The sequence below is a fragment of the Archocentrus centrarchus genome, unplaced genomic scaffold (genome assembly GCF_007364275.1).
Source record: "Archocentrus centrarchus isolate MPI-CPG fArcCen1 unplaced genomic scaffold, fArcCen1 scaffold_27_ctg1, whole genome shotgun sequence".
Lineage (NCBI taxonomy): Eukaryota > Metazoa > Chordata > Actinopteri > Cichliformes > Cichlidae > Archocentrus > Archocentrus centrarchus.
Window position 1 is genome coordinate 516,187 of NW_022060257.1, and position 20,890 is coordinate 537,076.

General features: G+C 37.9%; 1 protein-coding gene across 1 annotated transcript in view; it reads left to right on the forward strand.

Moving 5' to 3' along the window:
• Positions 1 to 436: 436 nt before the first annotated feature.
• Positions 437 to 20,890, forward strand: part of LOC115776165 (protein crumbs homolog 1) — a 38,735-nt gene continuing 18,281 nt past the window's right edge. Inside the window, exons 1-6 of the mRNA XM_030723739.1 lie at positions 437 to 636; positions 11,584 to 12,279; positions 13,535 to 13,730; positions 18,165 to 18,304; positions 19,659 to 19,844; positions 19,948 to 20,061. Coding sequence (XP_030579599.1) covers positions 567 to 636; positions 11,584 to 12,279; positions 13,535 to 13,730; positions 18,165 to 18,304; positions 19,659 to 19,844; positions 19,948 to 20,061 — 1,402 coding nt within the window. The 5' untranslated portion in view covers positions 437 to 566. The remainder of the gene's footprint in view (positions 637 to 11,583; positions 12,280 to 13,534; positions 13,731 to 18,164; positions 18,305 to 19,658; positions 19,845 to 19,947; positions 20,062 to 20,890) is intronic.

The window sequence follows — 20,890 nt, forward strand, 5'->3', positions numbered from 1 at the left end:
ATTTGGATCCTCTCCATACCCACAACATACATCTTGCAGTTGTTTACAGTTTGTTTTTCAAGTTGAAATTTTAAACAAACAGAAATGATATATCAATCAATCAGCTGATGAAAAATAGAAGATTATAGTTATTTACAATTATTTTAAATACTGGAAAAGTAACCAGTATAAACTAATACATGGAATCCCAGCACCATCTTTGATTAATGTGCATGTTTTTTTTATCGATAAACTCTCTGTAAATAAAGGCAGTGAACAGGGAGTTAAGTTCAACGAACTGCTCAGTCGGATCCAGGACTCCACTCCGTGTTTTCCTCCCTTCTCTCTCTGCTGGGGTGATTACGCTCTGCTTTACTCCATCAGAGCTTCGTCCCCTGAGACACTCACACACGCACACACATACACACGCGCACTCATACCCAGAGTCCCAGCGGTCCAGCATGGAGGTGCCTGCTCCCAGCAGCTAACTTTGGAGCAGCTGGATCGCTATACTTTGCTGGATGGAGAACCTGCGGAGTGACAGCATCGTTTTACACTGATCGGAAACGTTAGCAGCCTGTAATACCATGGAGTTTGGAAAAGTTTGGTCAAGATATCAGAGGACGCTGCTGATCACCATGATGATGTTCAAACTGGGTGAGCTCCGACCTTTGAGTTATTTGACTTAGAATGTATAAAATCACAATAACTTCCAAACTTGCATCAAGGCGAACAAACGAGTTGCAGGAAAATGAAAATCTAAACCTGCACATTTTAGAAATGAATAGTTTACGGCAATAATGCGGGTATGCGCATCATTACACAAGCATATAAACATACAGACAACTTCATATTTCATACATTAACATCCTCAAAAACAAAAGAGAAAAACAAAAATAAGCATGGAAACTTTGAACCGAGCTACTGAACTGAATTTTCTAAAACTTGCGTTGAACATAATTAAGTGTTTCAAGTCAACCAATCGTGAAGTTTTACTGATTGAGATTTCAGATATGAGTTCTATTTTGCCCATTTTGTGTATTATCCTAATTGTTCTTTTCTATGATGTTATTGAATATTTTAAATTAATGTCATAGGTTTTAATTAATAGCCCAGCAGTAACTGAGATATTGCAGGATTAAAGAAGAATACAATAATTTAACTGTTGTAGTCTAACAGATATTTAACTTTATGCAACATTTTTTTTTTTTTTTTTGAGATTTTTGATGGAATAGATCTTATCCGGCATTTCCAGGAGAGTTTATGGTTTATTATCACACCAAGAAATTCAACTTAATCCACCATTTCAATCTTTAGTCCATTGATTGTATCACTGAAGTGTACATCTTTATTCCTACTTCCAAAAATGACCTATATGTTTTGGTTTTATTTAAGATTAATACAGTTCCACCAAACAGTTTGCTTAAATTTGACAATTTCAAATTCACGGTGGATTCTTGTGGGTTAACCCAATTCTGAATACATTTTCTTTCAAGGAGAAATGGGTGTGGGGAAAATGCCCAGTAATTTATTTAATTTATTAAAAAGTTTAACCATGTTATTATTGTTAAATACTATCAGCAAGTAATACACCTTTTAATAGGAAGATAAGCACAATCATTTGTTTGTTTAAATTATATTACTCTCATGCCACCATAAGATTAAGTCAAATGAGCATATTCTACAACTTCCTGATTCCATACTCTACCAGAGAACCAATTAATGGAACAGGATTTAAGTAGATGTACTCCTCATGAGTCCTAGATGTGTGCGCTCGATCTGCAGCAGGGTGTGTCTGGGTGTTTATGGTTGGGGTGTCTAGGGGTGGGATTGTTGGTCAGCACCTTATGAAACCCCACTGACCTATTTTCCCCGTAACCTTCATTTGTGTGAAATGTCTGAAGCTTATTTAAACTGTGGCACAGCAGCAGCAGGGATTGGCTGCGGGTGGCATTGTTAAAGATCACCATGGTAACGAGCTGAGCGTCCGGCTGCACTGCTGCACAGCTTTTTTTGTCTCATCTTTGAATGGAGGGGTGATGGGTATTAAGGAGCGTGCCAAGAGGTCTGGCATTCTGCTCTTAAAGGTACATTCAGTCATTTTTTTTAAGTTATTTAACAGAAAAAAAAGGATATTGTATTTATAAATATACATAGATTAGTTTCTAATTGTGTGTCACATCTTCCAACATATTGATGCCTTTTCAGAAACTTATAATTAATCCAACATACATAGGTGCAGGTACCATTTTGTGAAAGCTGCAATTGTTCCCCCACTATATTTGAATACAGTAGCCGGGAAGTACATCTCCCTTCTGACTAATCATGTTTTATGTATGTGGCTAGAGACCAGCCACATATGTAACCAAAGGCGCAGGAGAAGAGAACTCGTAGACATTTGTGTGCTGTGGAGGAACCTTTAAATTTGTGCCTGCACCTTTAGACTCAAGGTATGAAGCATCATACCTATGTTTTATCATTTGAGAAGAGGTACCCTTCACAAACAAAACAAAAATCTAAAAGATAGAGACAATGCCACTGGTATCTTATGATGCCACTGATAAATTTCATCCTCTTTCTTCTCACCTCACAGCTCGTCTTCTGAACTGAAGTCAGGGCTCTGACACATGAAAATGTCCATAAACATGCTCATTTATTACCGATATTGTCGCTGTTACTTATCATCAACCGATTAGACATTAGACCCTCCTGTCTCCTGACAGCTGACGAGCCAGCTAAACACAAACAGGTGGTTACAAGCTAACTTTAAGTAGCTAATGTCAGGCTTGAGTGTCTTAAAAATCACGTTCTCTCTCAACTGTTTGATTATGTTCTTAAATTGTATGAATGTTTATGAATGTATGAATGTTTATTCACTAAGGCTCAGAGTCCAACAATGTTACATCCACTTCAAAGGCAGTTTAACTAATGCCGCCCAGCAGAGTCTCTTACTGATAGAAAAGCAGCATATCCTCAACACTTTACCTCAGTATCGCTGCCATCAGTCGGAAATGAGCGTCACTGAGTTATCAACTTGTATCTGACTCCTTTCACCATATCATTTTTCATTTTTTATTTCCGTATTTTTTCCTTATATTTTCCTTAATTTTATTGTTTTTGGTCTCTCTTGGCTGACTAAAACATGTTTTTCCTACAGCAATCAGTGTAGACAGTACTATACATTATAATTTGAAGGGGTAAGAAAACAGAACTTAGTTGACTGCAATCTGCAATTTACTGACATCTAGCAGTGAAACATTTACAGGCTGTAACTTTATGTTTGAAAGGAAAAACTTAGGTAAGAATAGAGAGAATAGACAGGGAGAAGGTGGAGAGATGAACATGAAGATGACAGGGAGTGTAAGATTGATTTTAAGATGAAGTTGGCCTAGAAAGACAGTTGTATTTAGAAAAAGTAAACAAATGAGCATCTTTGAAAAGAACTCAAAAGGCTGACCAAGATAAAGGTTTTTAATGGAAAAACAAATTCGCAAATACAGCACAGTTACAGTACAAAATCAGTTATTTTTAGGAAATGGAAAAAAAACACGAGAGACAGTCCTAAAACCTATCCATGGGTCTCCTGAGTGCTGTCATCTCCAGATGATGAACACAATGGAGACAAGTGCATTTGTCAGAGCAGTTCTAGGCTATAGGCATAAAGCTGTGACTAATTCAAGAAGAATTTATGAAATGTGAATAGGAAATTCTGGTTTTTAAGGAAAAAAAAAAAGACCTTTTGAATGAACTGGAATGAGCCAACTGACAAATGAACTGCCCAGAAAAACAAGCAAATAAACAAAACAAAACAAAACAAAACTCTTAATAGTATTGGAGTTGGTGTAGATTATACAAAATAACATATTTCCCTCGAAACTAGACGTGAACAGTGAGTTGAAAGTGATACAGCCTTTGTAGTAACTCACAGAGGAGACAAAAAAATGTATGTCTCTGACTTGCTGAGTCAGAAAAGATTTGTGCTTTTTTTTGTATAAAGCAGAGCAGCCACCTGCTGTGAAGCATTAGGAGCACAAAGCAGAGCCCAGTCTCTTGTGGTGATTGAATAAAATTCCTCTGAGCTCAAGTCGTGTGTTAGCCAGGGGCTTCCCTTTCTTTATGATTCACAGTGCTGCTGTTTCCTCTGCCTTGCAGTGGCACTTTCTGTTGATTTTTTTGGTGCTGTTGCCGTGACTCAGGGTAAACACATTCCCTCCTGCCTTTTACATCTCCATGGAGTTAAACTAAATTTGATCTTCAATAACACATATCTATCTAGTTCCTTTGTATTGTACATATATAGAAACTATAAATTTTTGCACCTTAGTCACCAATAAAGGAATATCATATTTGTGAGCCCTAGTGAGTCACTTAGGCTCTAGTTTTGCAACAGTTTTTAGAACTGTCAGCCAACTACAAATATGTTATGTAATGCCAACTTGTGATGTCCCATTAAGTAAATGTAAATGTAATGTCTTCAGAATGTAAATCTAACATAATTATGTTATTTTGTAACATTGCTGTGACAAGGCCCCTGTCATAACATTTGTATTTTATTTTGAATTTTGAAGCAGACACACTTAATCATTACAGAGCAACCATTGAGAACTGAAACCAGTCCGATTTTCAGTCCCCTCAATTGATAGATTAAAAATTAAACTTCTAAGTTGAATTACATTTTTCATTAATTATATATCAAGTCACTGTAGTTTGCATACAAATTAAGCCCATTTATAGCAATTAACCAAGGATTCTGTTACTGCCTATTATCTTTTTGACCAGTAGAGACTGTGATAAGATTGTGACACATGTAGCAATCGGTTCTGAAATCAATAACTTCTCGCAAAGTGTTGCTAGCTATTCCTGTTGCTGCAAAGCTTGGTTTATTAGCTAGCTAGAGTAATATTTGAGTTTTTCCATTCTGCGGGGAGGGCACAGTGCCTTGAGGTGGCTGTTGTTGTGATTTGGTGCTATACAAATGAATTGAATTGAAATTGAATTGTTAGCAGACACCTCGCAGCAAGAAAGGTTCTTGATTCTGGGGCCTTTCGGTGTTTAGTTTGCTTTCTCGCCTCGTGTCTCCAAGGCTTTCCTCCAGGTGCTTTTGCTTACTCTAACAGTCCAAAAGCATGCATGGGGTTAGGTTAACTGGTGATTCTAAATTGACTAGATGTTTATATGTGGTGCCAAATACTTTGTTATTATATTGCAATAGAATTATCAGGCCATCTGTACTTTACTTCAGTATTTATTTTTATATTTAACTTTTTATTTTTACTCTCTAAATTTTAACAAAAATATCCTTACTTTGTAGTCCTTATAGTTTCAAAACAGGCTTGTTAATTCTTGTTTAACACATTTGAGGAATGTTTTTACTTCACATTACTGCACGCTTTCAAACATCAAACTGATCTGAGCCTAAATGGAAGGAAAAATAACTCATAACAGAGTCCTATTAGTGTATCCAAAAACATATAATTTATGCATCATTTATTGCACCATACTCAGGGTTAAATTGAGCTGGAATGGTCCAGAACAGTGTTTTTGGTGCACACGTCCATGTGCTTGTGGTACTTCAGTATCTAGCTAGTGCTACAGAAGAGGAGTGAGCATGAACGGAGATACATTTTCTAAGTGAGAGGTCATTTTAAATGCAACATTTCTAACCGCTCAACAAATATCAACAAACCAACAAGCAGTGCAGAGACGATTTGGCAAGTTTTTCATGGGGGCAACCCACATACTCAGCTCTGCTGCTTAACCCACAAATACATTTTCCTTACAAATGTGGCACCATCTAAGGGGAAATAAACAGACTTTCCAACACCAAACACAAATTTCTGTACTTTGTGTGCTAAGTGTCTTTATTTAAGTTTTCCCACTTCTTTGTACATTCCCTCATGTCCATTCTGATAGGTTCCTCTAGGAACCTCTCTCTAGGAATTTGATGACATTTGGGAGCTCTTATATTGATTATTATCCCTAATATTGAGGCGATGATTGTTATTCTCTCACTGATAAATTTAAAAACTGTGGAAAAAAGTAAATGTATAGGAGAAATCAGTGGCACTGAGCAGGCCAGTCACAGTAGTTGTGGGCTGTGTTGAGACAATGTGTAGTTACATTTTCAGGGAGGTGTCTGACAGTTTCAGATATCTTTGTGTTTAAATCATACCTACGGCATAGACTTCCCACTGAGGCATAAATTGCCAGTTAGAGAAATTCAGTAGTGTGTGTTTCAGGAGTAGACTCTGCCACACTGAAAAGAAGTCAGCTGAGGTGGTTTGGACATCTGATGAGAACGTCTCTTGTCTACCTTATGGAAGTCCAAGAGACATTCACAAGGTAGACCAAGGACATGCTGGAGAGATTATTTCTCTTGGCTGGCCTAGGAATGCCTCAGTTTTTCCTCAGAAGAGCTGGAGGAGGAGGTGGCCGTTGAGAGACATGCCTGGGCTTCTGCTGCCCCCGTGACCCAGCCCTGGATAATCGGATGGATGGATGGATGGATGGATGGATGGATGGATGTTTTAAACATCTCTTTCTTTCCTTCTGGCAATACAAAAAGTGCTATACCATGTTCAATAAACCATGTGACTAGTAGAATGTCAGCCAGTTAAATAAAATATAAGCTGCATATGTCCTTTTGAAGTTATCATATTTGTTTGCAACTTTAACATATTAAACTTATCAAGGACCCCTATTACCTACCCTGTGATTTCAAAATATGAGAAATGTTCTCCAATGTCCCTGAGACTCGTGGTGACAAAAAATACAAACAACAAACAAGTTCTTTTAGTTATAACTCATTGCTGAGTTTTGGAGCTCAGAGAGTTGAAGTGTGGTTTAGACTTAGCTTTTGAAGATTAAATGAAATTATGAGTTTTATCCAAGAGGGAGGAAGAAAGAACATTACATCTGAGTCAGTGCCCTTCTTCCCATAAGAAGGAGTAATCGTGGACTATGTTAAAGTGAAGCCTCTCCTAAAGAGACTTGCTGAGGTTTCTGGAGAGCGTTGGCAGTTTGATATCACTCTACCTGCTAACAGTCAGTCTCTGCTTAGTGTTATTGTTGGGCTGAGATGCTGGTACCAGTCAGTGTCGGGAATCGACCCTGTCTAGCCGTGATCTATGAAGTGTTCTGTGATGGAGTGGGGGGGGGGGGGGGGGGGGGGGGGGGGGGGCTGTGTGTAGGAGGAACTCCCTGGAATGTGTTGACTGGGTTTAGTTGAAAAAGTGAGGAGTTAGGATACTAGTAGTCCCTGTTAGCCCACCTGTACAGGATTCATGATAAATTACACAAGATTACAAACAAGATTACAAAATTACAAACACAAGAGAGAGGAAACAATGCCTCTGCAGAAGACATCACTGCTTGAGTTAAGATAAAAAGGTATGCAAAACTTTTCTCATCAGACCTTGGCCACAAACACAGAGTAGCATGTGGTACACTGCATTTCTGTCATAACTTTCCTAAAAAAGAACAAGACCAGTATAAATGATGTTTTTTCAAATATATACAGAAATATATACACACTCTCTCATTCAACTTTATTTCTGTAATTTTATATTGCATTTTCATGACTGTTCTGTCTTACAACAGCATAACATGTATCACAGTTACATGGCCATTACCAGTTGTAATCACTCAAGTAGATATAGCACATAGATGTTGTCCTTTGCCTACTACACAGGAGGTTGTCTAGTTAATAGAATTAGAGATGAAATATTAACACGCCTATAGTCTAATAGCTCACAAATATGATAACAACAACAACAACAATAATAATAATCATCATCTCTGGCAGATTATTCTCTGCTAAAGAAATATATTGTATTACACAGAATTACTGCATGAGATTTCCTTTATCTCATTTTCTTAAATCATTTGTCAATACATTACTTTCCTGATGGTATAAAATGCTGCTGCTCGATTTTTAGTTGGTGTCACAAAATGTGAACACAGTACACTGATTTTAACCTCACTTCATTGGTTCCCAGTTTGTTTTAGGCTTGAATTTAAAATAGTTTTACTTGTCTTAGGATGTCCTTGCCCCACCATATCTGTCTCATCTACTCCACCTGTATGCCGCCACACGTTAACTCAGGTCAGCTGACCTGTCAGTGCTGGCCACCTCAAAGACAAAGAGGAAGCTGAAAGATTTTTTTTCAGTCGCTGCCCCAAAACTGTGGAATTATCTCCCTTAATCTGAGATTTTGGTTCTTATTGCTTTAACTTTTTTTTTTTTTTATTGCTCTTATTGTTTTATTGCTCTAACCACTATCTTCTACATTTTGTTTTGTTTTGTTTAATTTTTTACATTATGTTTTGCTTTTTGTTTTGTTTTTACATGTATTTTAAACCTGTGTACACCACTTTGGCCAATGACATTGATTTTAAACTGCTTTATTAACAAGCATGCTGGAGCTTATTATCCTTATCAGCATTCAAATTAAAACTGGGGAAGCACAAACAATGCAGCACTTCTCAGGTATGGAAAACAGAAAGGTTGTGGGAGGAGAAGTGAGACACTGATGTGAAAAGGAAGGCTCAGTGTGAAAGCAGATAAAAAAAAGTGATAGCAAATGCATGTGAGAGGAACTGGGGGTGTTAAAGTGGATACAGTGGGAAATGAGGACTGTGGGTGTTGTGGGGAAGATATAAACAGATTGTTTTTTTTTTTGTTGTTTTTTTTTATAACAGATAAAAACAGATTCTTAATGGGATGTTGTCAGCAGAGGAGCACAGTGTCTGCCATTTTATTGGGGGGGATTTTATTCAAAACACCTTCAATAAATTTGTGAGTGTAGATTCCTGTTGTGAAAATCAAACATTTTGTTAGGAGACACAGGAGAGGAAGGTGTCGCAATTGGCTTGCTTGACATACAGGTGTTTCTTCTACCTTAGGAGCGATAATTTTACAGCAACACTGAAACTTTTGAAACAACTCTCATAATGGAAAGTTCAAAGTTCAATCTATAAATGGCTCCTAGTTCTGCTCAATGCACTCAGGATTTTTGTTTCAATGTCCATATTCAGTCAGATTGTTGGTTTATAAGGACTGAGATAAACACCTCTGGAGGAAGCATCATACACTTGGAAATGGGGTGGCATTTGTAAATTACTTTTTCTAGTCTCACTTGGCACTCAAAGGTTAATCCTTCTACACCTACATTGAAATTAGAATTACCAATTAAACTCTTTCATTGAACTGCAGGAGGAAACCAGAGCTATGAGGCAATAGTGCTTACTACTACACCAAAGTCCTGTTGGTATACACGATAAATACAGGAATGTCTCAGGATGAATTCAGTGCTTTTCATTTAAGCTAAATAAAAAAACCTTAAAACATTAAAACATAAGAGTAAAATGATTATTTTACTTAATGTCTTTTTCTTTCTTTCTTTCTTTCTTTCTTCCTTGAAAACAGAGGACCAGTTTCATATCTTTGTTAAGATACTTGTTGAAGGCCCAAGTGCAGGACACAGGAGGCAGGAGTAATGTAGAAAGGAGCATTTAATGGTGACAAGAAAGAAAGCATGGGAATCAAAACATTATACATTGCCAGGGAATACAGATCTCACTGGGAGATACAAATACAATAGAAAACTTGGGACTAGGAACTGGGGTTACACAGTCATGATTAATGAGGGACAATGTGACAATGAACAGCAAGAGACAGAGATAATATATACACTCACAGGATAACAGGTGAGACAGCAGGAGAGACAAGTAGGAAACACACTTGGAAACTATAGCCATAAAGAGGCAAGTGAAGTAAACACAACACGAACCACAGAAAACAGCAATTACCACAATAAAGCAGGAAGACACAACTGAACAAGAAACAAAGCTTAACTTAATGTATGAGAGAACAGAATTACTAGACATATGAATATGGAAAGACAAAGGACAAATGCAGACGAGACTGGGACATCAAGGAACACAAAAGGGAACTAACTAGAATCAACTGTCAACAGTAACTAAAATTAACAATAACTGAAGCACAGAGAAATATATTAAATTCAAAAAGAGCCCCAGACAAAATTTCTAAACATCAAAACATAGAGAATTAAAATAAAGCAACCACTAAAATAGTAACTAAATACTAACTAGAACGAGGATAAACAGTGAAACACAAATGGTTAACTAAATATATACACAGACCACAATGGAATAAAGAATAAATAAAGAATAATGCCAGCAAAGTTACAAAAGAAACAAAACTCAAGCAGGTTATTCACAAAAAGCAAAAGAAATGTTAACTTTGGAAAACTCAAAACCCATAGTCCAAAACCCAGGGACCATGACAGAACCCTGCAACGGGAACGGAGTGGCTCAAGGGGTTAGCGGGAGGCCAGCAGTTGGGGTGATAGATCTCTGGGGCCCAGCTGTGTGGCCAGCAGTAGAGGCAAAGAAACTCTGGTGGCTTTGCAGGGAGCTGGTAATGGCTGAGGATATGGGACTCCCCAGTATGCAGAATAGGAAGCCAATACCAAAGCTTCTCAGGGGACGAACCAGGAGGCCACTGATGGAGTTGCTTAGGTGGCCGAAGAGCAAGATACTAAACCCCAACTTGTATTCTGAAGTATTCTTTGGCACTCCAAAGAATACTATATATATAATAATATATAAAGTGCTTTGAGTGCTCAAGTAGAGTAGAAAAGCGCTATATTTGAATCAGTCCATTTACCATATAATTTGGATGTCTATTATATTGACTGATGTTCATGAGACTTGTTTTAATGACTATGTTCGTAGGTAGCTGGGGTTTCAGTGGCATAAATTACAAGAATGTGAAACTGGAGAAAGCAGTTTGTGATATATATTTAACTCATTCTTAAGTTTAGCTTTTCTCACTTTCTCTGTTTGCTTTGTTTTAGGTGCAAAAACAACTCAGGGTGGTAAAAAAAATGTAGTTTGCAGCATGACCTGCAATGCTAAAAGACAGCTTAAGTATATCTTTGAGTTGTAAGCAAATTTGAAAAAGCAACTGTGGGACTCACTAATTAGTAAAGAAACTTCTATCACAAAGTGACAGTAGCATTTGGAAATCAAAGAAATCTATAATTTATTATGGATATAAAATGTTACTTTTTTAATCACACAAATGCATGACATAAACATAAATATGACAATGAATGATTAGTAAACAATATTGTAATTTCACTTTATAATTTCAAATACTTACTAAACTGTTAACTATTTACTAAAGTTTATTTTATCTATTAATCTACAGTTTAGTAGTATTGTTATTAAACTATATAAACATTTTAAACCTTTGTTAGCCAGTAAGTGAAACTCTTGTGATTAAGAATCTCTTTTGTGAGTGTCCTGGAGCAAAGCATGTTTCCTACCTAGCATGCTGTTTTGATTGTGAGAGACCTTGGAGCTCCACATGTACAGTACCAGTCAAAAGGTGAGTGTGTCCAAACTTTTGACTGGTACTGTACCTTTAGGAAGAAGGTATAGTAGAAAGACTTACAGTGGATAAACTAGTGGTGACATTAAAATCAGTTTCAGTTTAGGATTTAGATCTCTAGAAAGAAAAAATTGAAAAATATTGCTTCATGTGTTCTTAACAGGATGTTTTTCCTTCATTTCTAGGCCTATTGTGTACAGCAGCAGAAGATGCATGCTTATCAGCTCCCTGCAGCAATGGCGGCACTTGTCTCGACCACCTTGGTGACTATGTGTGCCTTTGCCCCAAAGGACCCTTGTGGTATACAGGTAAAAACTGTGATGAGCTATATGACGCCTGCACTGACGCAACTTGCACCAACTGCACAAGCAAACCTGGAACTGGCGAGTACACCTGCCACTGCCCAGATGGTTTCACAGGGCTCAATTGCACCCAGGGTGTTGATGAATGTCAGAGTAACCCCTGCAAGGGTAATAAGTCCTACTGTGTTGATGCAGTCAATGGCTATTCCTGCCACTGTCCAATTGGATTCGGAGGTGAGCACTGCCAGGATAATGTGACCAAATGTTCAGAGGAAACATGCCACAATGGAGGAACCTGTATGGACATCCCTGACTCTGGGCACCGGTGCCAGTGTGCTGCAGGCTACCAGGGGACAAACTGTGAGGAGAACATAGATGAGTGCCAGTCTGAGCCCTGTCAGAATGGAGCCATCTGTAAAGACAGGGTGAATGCATACCAATGTTTCTGTGTGCCAGGATTTCAAGGCTTCCACTGTGATTTGGACATCAACGAGTGTGCTTCCCGACCCTGTCAAAATAATGGCACATGTCAGGATGAGGTTGATCACTACAGGTGTGACTGTGCTCCAGGCTTTAAAGGTAAGAAGAATTTTGAAGTACAACAGGCGCAAAACAGGCTGGGCTTTTGAAAGGAGAGGCAGATGTTGCTCATCCAGAAACTCCATTTACCAAGCTTCATATGAACATATTTAAAATTTCTAGCTTTTACTGATTGTCCTAGAATTATATTACTTTCACAAATAAAAGTCAAATAAAAGTGCAATTTAATTAAGTTCTTGTTGGATGATTCAGCAGTGACAGTGTAGGAAATCATATTCCCTTTATGTAGCGAGACAGTAGTCTAAGTCTGCATATCTGACTTTCATGGGAGAGACCAGACTTTATGTCCTGTTAAATACTTAAATTTACATCGGTTTCTATTAACTGTAACAACTGTATTTGTAATGCTTAAGCTTTCTAATTATAAACATACTCGTTGCTTTGGGAAAACTTGTAGACAAAACATTTATTGCATCCTTTTTAAACTTGCAAAACACAAACCACAGAAAAGGAGAAAACCAAAGAAAACCAAAGTCAAACAAAAGTGAATTAAACTGTTAAAACAGTTGTCTCAGATGGGACTCAAACTCTAGTCTTCTGTTTTGAAAGGCATGTAATTATATGCCCTGCCACTGGTAAAATATCAATATGGAGCACAGCACTACCCTGTGTCTCAGAAAATTCCTCGAAAGGAGTACCTGGTATATTGAAATGTGACTAAATGTGCAAAGTTGGGATTGAGAATGAGTTTCTGTGGACAACAGGAAGTTATCAGCCAACATACATTTCAAATGATTGATTTATTACACCATAAGAACACAGACTTTGACATCTAGGCCCCAAGCTAACTGCTCATTTAAAAAATGCTACATTTAAAGTTGGGGAGTGATGAGTCAAACATTTTTCGATAGCCCACAGAAGGATTATGATGAAGATGGGTTGATGTGGATGAGTGTGTCTTGTTGTGTGTTTGTCTTTGTGTGTGTGCACGAATGGCCTGTGTGTGTGTGTGTGTGTGTGTGTGTGTGTGTGTGTGTGTGTGTGTGTGTGTGTGTGTGTGTGTGTATAATAGCAGGTAGTGGTACATGGCAGCTGCAGGACTGAGACTGAGGAGGGCACACAGTGCTTTCTTTTTTCTTACAGTTAACACATGTGGAGTCTTGGTTCACGTAGCATTAGTTTGAGCTCATGGCAGCTCTGAGTGTTAATGTGTTGTGTTGGTTTATTATATATGAAGATGCATTGCCAAATCTTATGCCTTGGCCCTCTACTATCCCTGTTCTGTCCTCTGTAGGGATTAACTGTGAGGTGGAGATCGATGAGTGTGAGAGTCATCCCTGTCAGAATGGCGCCACCTGCCAAGATCATGTTGCCATGTACTTGTGCGAGTGCATGGCTGGCTTCCAGGGGCAAGATTGTGAGGTCAACATTGACGAATGTGCCAGCCTGCCCTGTCTAAATAAAGGAAAATGCATAGATAGAGTGAACAGGTAGTATTTCTCACAATACTCTAACCTCCATTAATTTCTTGAGAATTGCCCTAAATCTCTCTGCTCTTTGCCTAAACTTAACCTTTAACCATATCTTCAAACTAACATTTACGTAATGATTATATGTAAAAAGATTTATCCCCTGATCAAACAGTCTACAACGCAAACAAGAGCTGTGTAAGCGGGGACGATCCAGATCTATTCCAGATTTCTCTGATTGGTCTTAGTTAAATTTAGTAGTTACTTCCTCAAAACCATCAACATGTCTATTAGACCTGTTATGCGATGTGAGCCATACTTCAGAGAGGATGACTCAAATGCAAACATCCAAACGAACAGTCACTCAAAGGTCACAGAAATCACACAAAACACAGGTATCTGTGGACACTTGAAAAGGGAGACTGAACAGAAACACTCTGGTGGGTATTTGGGAAAACAGATATTTTCAATCATCTAGGCATTGGAAGCATGGGAGAAGGTCCCAGGGTGGACTCCTATTAACAGGAAGAAACCTCCGGCAGAATGCTGAGACAGGGTGTTTCTAATTTTAGAAATATCGCACAAATGCAAAACAGCAGTCCCACATATTTGTGTAATATGTGCACTGAAAGACATATCCTGATCAAAAATGATTCCAAGATTCCTCACAGTGTTACTTTAGGCCAAGATAATTCCACCCAGAATAAGTACCTGGTTAGACACCATGTTTCTAAGGTTTGTAGGGCCAAGTACAATAACTTTAGTTTTATCTGAATTCAGAAGCACGAAATCAGAGGTCATTTCTTTTTTATTTCTTTAAGACATTCCTGCATTCCTTTAACTAATTGATGTGTGACATTTGGCTTCATGGACAGATACAGCTGGGTATAATCTGTGTAACAGTGAACATGTAAGCAATGCTTTTAAATAATACTGCCTACATTAAGCATGTGTAGAGTAAATAGAATTGGTCCTAGCACAGAACCCTGTGGAACTCCATACTTAACCTTAGTGTGTGAAGAAGACTCCCCATTTACATGAACAAACTGATGTCTATTAGATACATATGATTCAAACCACTCCAGCACAGTGCCCTTAATGCCTATAGCATGCTCTGATCTTTTAATAAAATGTTATGGTCAACAGTATCAAATGCTGCACTGAGGTCTAGTAGGACAAGCACAGAGATGAGTCCATTGTCAGAGGCCATAAGAAGATCATTTGTAACCTTCATTAATGCTGTTTCTGTACTGTGATGAATTCTGAAACCTGACTGAAACTCTTCAAATAAACTATTCCTCTTCAGATGATAAGCTAGCTGTTTTACAGCTACTCTTTGGAGAAGTTTTTTGAGATAAAAGGAAGGTTGGATTAGCCTATAAACAGCATGTCTTGGGTCCTGTCTCCCTCTCCTCAGTCCCAACCACTCACGGCAGATGGATGGCCCTCCTGTAGCCTGATTTTGCTGGAGGTTTCTTATTGTTAAAAGGGAGTTTTTCCTTTCCACTATCACCAAGTGCTTGCTCAAATGGGTGTGTCTGCTTGTTTTTTTTTCTCTGTATTATTGTAGGATCTTTACATTACAATATAAAGTGACTTGAGGCAACTGTTGTTGTGATTTGGTGCTACAGTATATGAATAAAAGTGATTTTAACTGAACTGAAACAAATGTTCATTAAGCCACTAAGCACCATTGTTTCAGAGTGAAAACTGACAAAATGCTAAAACAGAAACAAAATGAATTCAGAGCATCAAAAAACACTTTACAGAGCTGAGTCATTTTCATATATTTATTCACACTGACCTCTGAAAGTCTTATAATGGAAAACATGAGAAATGAGAAAATGCACTTACCTACGTCTTCACCACTATACCAAGTCGATATAATCACTCTACACAGTGTGGACATTCATTAGTGAAATAACAACTATCTCATATGTTTTCCAGGACTTCTGCTGTATTTGTCATAAGAGAACTCTCTATAGCATTCTATTCATGAGTCACTGAGTGCTTCTATCTCTCTTTTTCTCATGTCTCTGTTATAATGCTGCAGAAACAACTGCAGATTGAAGGTAATCACTGCAACAAAAACCTAAAAAAAAACAGAAAAATTATTATAATAAGGGTAGATTAAAAAACTGAGGTCTGGTGTTAGCAAGTGACTCTCCTTATAAAACACATATGTGTAATATAGCAGAATATAACTCTGCGTTTATAGTTCATGCTAAGCCTGGTAAGGCCACTGTGTCATCCAGCAGTGTGCTGTGTCTGCCCAGGGCTGCATGGCAGACATTAAAGTTGACCAGGGATAGGAATTAATCCTCTTACTTCCAATCATAGTCATAATCATTAGACAGCCAGAGGCACTGTGAATACCTGGTACAGTGAAACTGATCAGAACAGCATAAAGTGAAGAACATAAAGGATGTTCTATTTTAGGGAAAAGCAGGTTATAAGAACCCATTATACCTCTTACTGCCATGATCCTGGGTCTGTGACCCAGCGCTGGCTTAGTGTAGTGTTTGCAGTTTTGAGTTTTGTATCCTTTTAAAGATTTCCTGGTTTGTTTCTTTATATTTACATTCTCAGGTTTTCAGTTGTAATTTTGGGGTTTTGGTTCAAGGTTATAGTTTGCATGTATTCTGCTCCTTGTTTCAGTTTACTTTTACATTCCTCATGTTTTCCACATATCTTGTCAAGCTTCCATCTCTGTGTTGGGTCTTCCTTTTGTACTGTAGTTACTTCCTGCTTTATTTTGTTAGTCTTTCCTCTCTTAATTGTTGTATTTAGTTTTCTTTCCTCTGTCTTGTTTCTTCCGATTAGTTGCAACTGTGTTCCTTGGTGTTTCCCATCTCCCTAATTATATGGTGTGTGTATATTGTCTGTTGCCCCTTGCCCTTTGTTGAGTTGTCCCCTTCGTACTGTGTGCACCCCAGTTCTATGTGTACTAGATGTTTGTTTTTCTAGTAGTGTTTCCAGTTGGATGCAGCACCTTGATGCAATGATTAGCACTGTTGCCTCACAGCAAGAAGGTCCTGGGATTGAATCCACCACCGGGGCTTTTCTGTGTGGAGTCTGCATGTTCTCCCTGTGTTTGTGTGGATTCTCTCCAGCTACCCCGGTTTCCTCCCACAGTCCAAAGCATGCAATTACCAGGGTTAGGTTATCTGGTGATTGTGAATGGTTGTCTGTCTCACTGTGTTAGTCCTGTGATAGGCTGGTGACCTGTCCAGGGTGTACCCTGCCTCCTGTGCTATGACAGCTGGGATAGGTTCCAGCCCATCGTGACCCTGAAAAGGATAAGCAGATGAAAATGAATGGATGGATTTCCAGTTGGATTATTTTGAACTTTGTTACTTAAGGCTTGCTTAATGTTCCATTCCTGCGTCTTGAGTTCTGTGTTTGGGTCCACAGCCTGTCTGCCACACTGCAAACCATGACACTCACACTGTGCCAGAATGAAACAAGTAAATGTAAACTAGAAAAAAAATCATTTATTTAATCAGTTATAAATCAGTTATTTAATTGGTTTTCTGATGTCTAATACATAAAGATTCAATTGCGTTCCTTATTTTCTGAGCAGCATCTGCAATGATCTTGTCAGTCTACTGAAAGAAGGAATTTCTTCTTTCAGTACACTATACACTATACTATACACTATACACACTTTTTTAAAAGTGTGTATAGTGTATAGTATATAGAGTATAGTGTATAGTGTGAATTACTTTTTTTTAATTTTTATTCTTCTTATTTATATGTGTGGGTATATATGGTTGCAGGTACAAAATACATTTCACTGTGCATTGTACTGTGTATAACTGTGCATGTGACAAATAAACACTATCTTATCTTATCTTATCTTAATTTCATATTCCCCTTATAAATGAATGGAGGATTTATAAGAAATCAAAAACACCCAGTACACTCAGTGGTTTAGTTACTACTACTCTGGTCTATCCACATATGTAAATTTTTTCAAATATAATATTGTGTATAATATTCAAAATGACACAACAATAAATTGTTACTATTTGGATAGTTTTTCATAAAAGTTAAACATAGTATTTCATGGTTCTATCTTGTCACATGTGAGGATGCACTCCTTTTGAATTTTTTTATCTCATTGATATTTATGTTTCATATATTATGTTGAGGTCAATGGGGCATAAGACATTTGACGCTCATTAAGAGTCATTATGATCTGCATTTCTTTTTTTATGTTATAACAGAAAAAAAATGAAATAATAAAATTTTATTTACTGACGACCAGACCAGGTAATACTCTGCCTCTCACCCTATGTCAGCTGAGATAGGCTCCAGCCCCCCATAACCATTAACTGGAAAAGTGGTTAAGAAGATGGATCGATGGATGACTTATCCAAAGCAGATTTTTTTTTTAATTAATGCAACAGCAATAATAATATTTTATTTATTTATTTTTTTATTCTCTCCTAGCTATGTGTGTGACTGTGAGGGGACAGGCTTTGTAGGGGACCACTGTGAAGAAGATATTCCTGAATGTGCCTCTGACCCCTGCCAGCATGGAGCCACATGTTTGGAGGGGACCAACCAGTACTACTGCCTCTGTTTGACAGGTACACTGTGGTTCAGTTTTAAGTGTGGTATATTCCAGCTGTCACCATTGTGTAGGAACAGTGTCACAGTGTTCACAGAAAATAAAATCAATGCTAAAAAGTGAAGAATGTGCAGCTATGTGTAGATTATAAGTATGTTCTGGAGGCTGCTGCTGGGTTTCTCACATGTAAATCAAACTAAACAAAGGAGTAAAAGTCCCTGACTCTTGAGTTTGAGGAACAGGAGGGGACTAAAGTGCAGAGTACGCATCCAATGGCAGGGACACTCTTTAAACTACTTTCAAAATAACCAGTGAGTATGACATAAGTACTTTGTCTGTAGGAAAGATGTAGATATGTATGTTGAAAGAAATGGACAAAAGCTAAGGAGAATCAGGAGCGCATCCAGTGTTTGTTCTGCAAATGTCATTGCCTTTGACTATAGCTGCCCCAATTTTGAGTCTATTTACATTCTGAGCCAATTTTTAAAAATCTGATGAGATATTTAAGAAACTTATGCTTGTTATAGAAAGTGAATCTATCCAATGAGACAAAAACATTGTTTTCTACCAGGTTGTAAACATGTTTGTTTTGTTTGTTCATTTGTTTTTTGTTTTTTTATTCTGTTGGTTTGAGTATTTTACCTCAGGCTCCTATGGGGATTAACTTACTGTTAAAGCTAGTCTCAAATGGCCATTCCAGAAAGTGCTTTATTTATTTATTTTTTTTTAACATTTCTGAATGAGCTTCATTTTTCAGCCCCAGAGGTTACTGCTCAGTGTGGACAGGCCATTACTTCTGAACAATTTGAGAAATTATTTGTACTTTTATCTTGCTCAACTCCCCTTTTAAAACACTGACATGCTTAATCATCAGTGTGGACTCACATGTTTGCATTGATTGCTTAGGGAAAAAAGTCAATCCCATATCCAGTGGAAGACGGTTAAAGTGGAAGTAATGTCTTACTGAGGAAGGAAACAGTGTAGTTCTGTCTGATAACTAGAGAACGGCTTTTAGAAAAGTCAAAAGCTGGATAATTTGAATATTTTTTTGAAATATATATTTTGGTGAGACTAGGTTACTCTCAGAAAGTAGACAGATTTTACACTTGGGTTTCTTGAAAAATAGATAAATAAAAAGCAAGTAGTTTCTAAGGTTCAGGTAGGTTTTCACTCTTAGAAGTAGACAAAGTGGACACCTTCCAAGTTTCATTTTGATGGCTGCATTTTGACAGAAGTGGCTTACTAATGTAAAACGTGAATTTTGTGTTGATGTTTATAAATAACGCAGGTTTAAGAAAATAACACATAATGCTCTTGTGGTAGACACAAAGAAGAATGTATTTGTGTTTATGTCCAAATGCCTGTGTGTCCAGGTTATGAGGGAGACAACTGCCAGGTGGATATAGATGAGTGTCAGCAGCACCCCTGTGACAATGGTGGTGAGTGTTTCCAGCGCTCAGATGTCCTGAACTATGGGAAGCTTCCTGAACTCAGCCTTGTCGAGTTCAGCTATGATGTGGCCGCTGGCTTCATCTGTCACTGTACGCCAGGATTCATTGGTAAGCCAGACTCACCGCAAAAACCTCTTGAGTTTCTCTGCACATTGCCTCATCGATGTGAAGGGGAACATAAATGAATATCACTGATATGATCCTCTTGCAGGAGATGACTGCTCTGTTAATGTGGATGAGTGTGAGTCTGCTCCATGTCAGCATGGAGGAAGCTGTCAGGATCTTGTCAACTCTTATCAGTGTGTCTGTCCAGATGGCTTTACAGGTAGGAGAAACCTCTTATTAGCTATCTAATCTTAAAACTAACAAGTTGTGCTTTCTGAGCTGTTCTTCCTCCAGAGGCACAAAGGGGAGGCGCTGTCTTCAACTTATGAATAACAACTGTTGATTGATTTATGAGGCCTATCACAAAGCTCAGTACATCACAGTATTATTAATAACATTTGTGTGTAAGTGAGTCTTATAGGATTACAATAGTTAATTTTTTTGTCAGGAGGATATAGAATATGGAACACTTTGTTATAAAAAAGAAAGAAAGAAAGAAAATTGAACCAAACTACCAAAATAATAATCTGCTCTTAGGCTCTGTTAACACAAAAGAAACAGAGTCAGTCGTTAACAGGCTGCTTGATATGCAAACATGCACTTATTAAGCAAAGTTAGTGTTAATGTTTCCACAGCACAACTGTGAAGTGCAGTTTTGTAACAAACTCTGTTTGGACTTATTCATCTCAGCTATGTAGCTCAAATTATTCTGTACCAAAGTGGCCCAAAGAAATCTGTGCCCATCAGCGCACTGAGTGAAGCGGCTGAATCAGAAATGTTATTGTTGTTGCTGTTTTTAAACCAAAAAGCAGCAGACACAGCTCCTCTCTTGGTCACAAGTAATTTTGATCTCTGGTCCTTTTTCTTCATCCTTTATTGGTCTTTAAGCTCTAGCATGTAGTGACACAGCCTCTCACACCTGTTAACACACTCTTATTTTATATGCTAGCTAGCAGTACCTGTGCCCTGTTCCAGGAAACAAGTTTAGTTAAAACTCTGAGTTTGTTAATCCTGAAATGATGGAAAACTCTGGTTTTCGGTTCCAGAAA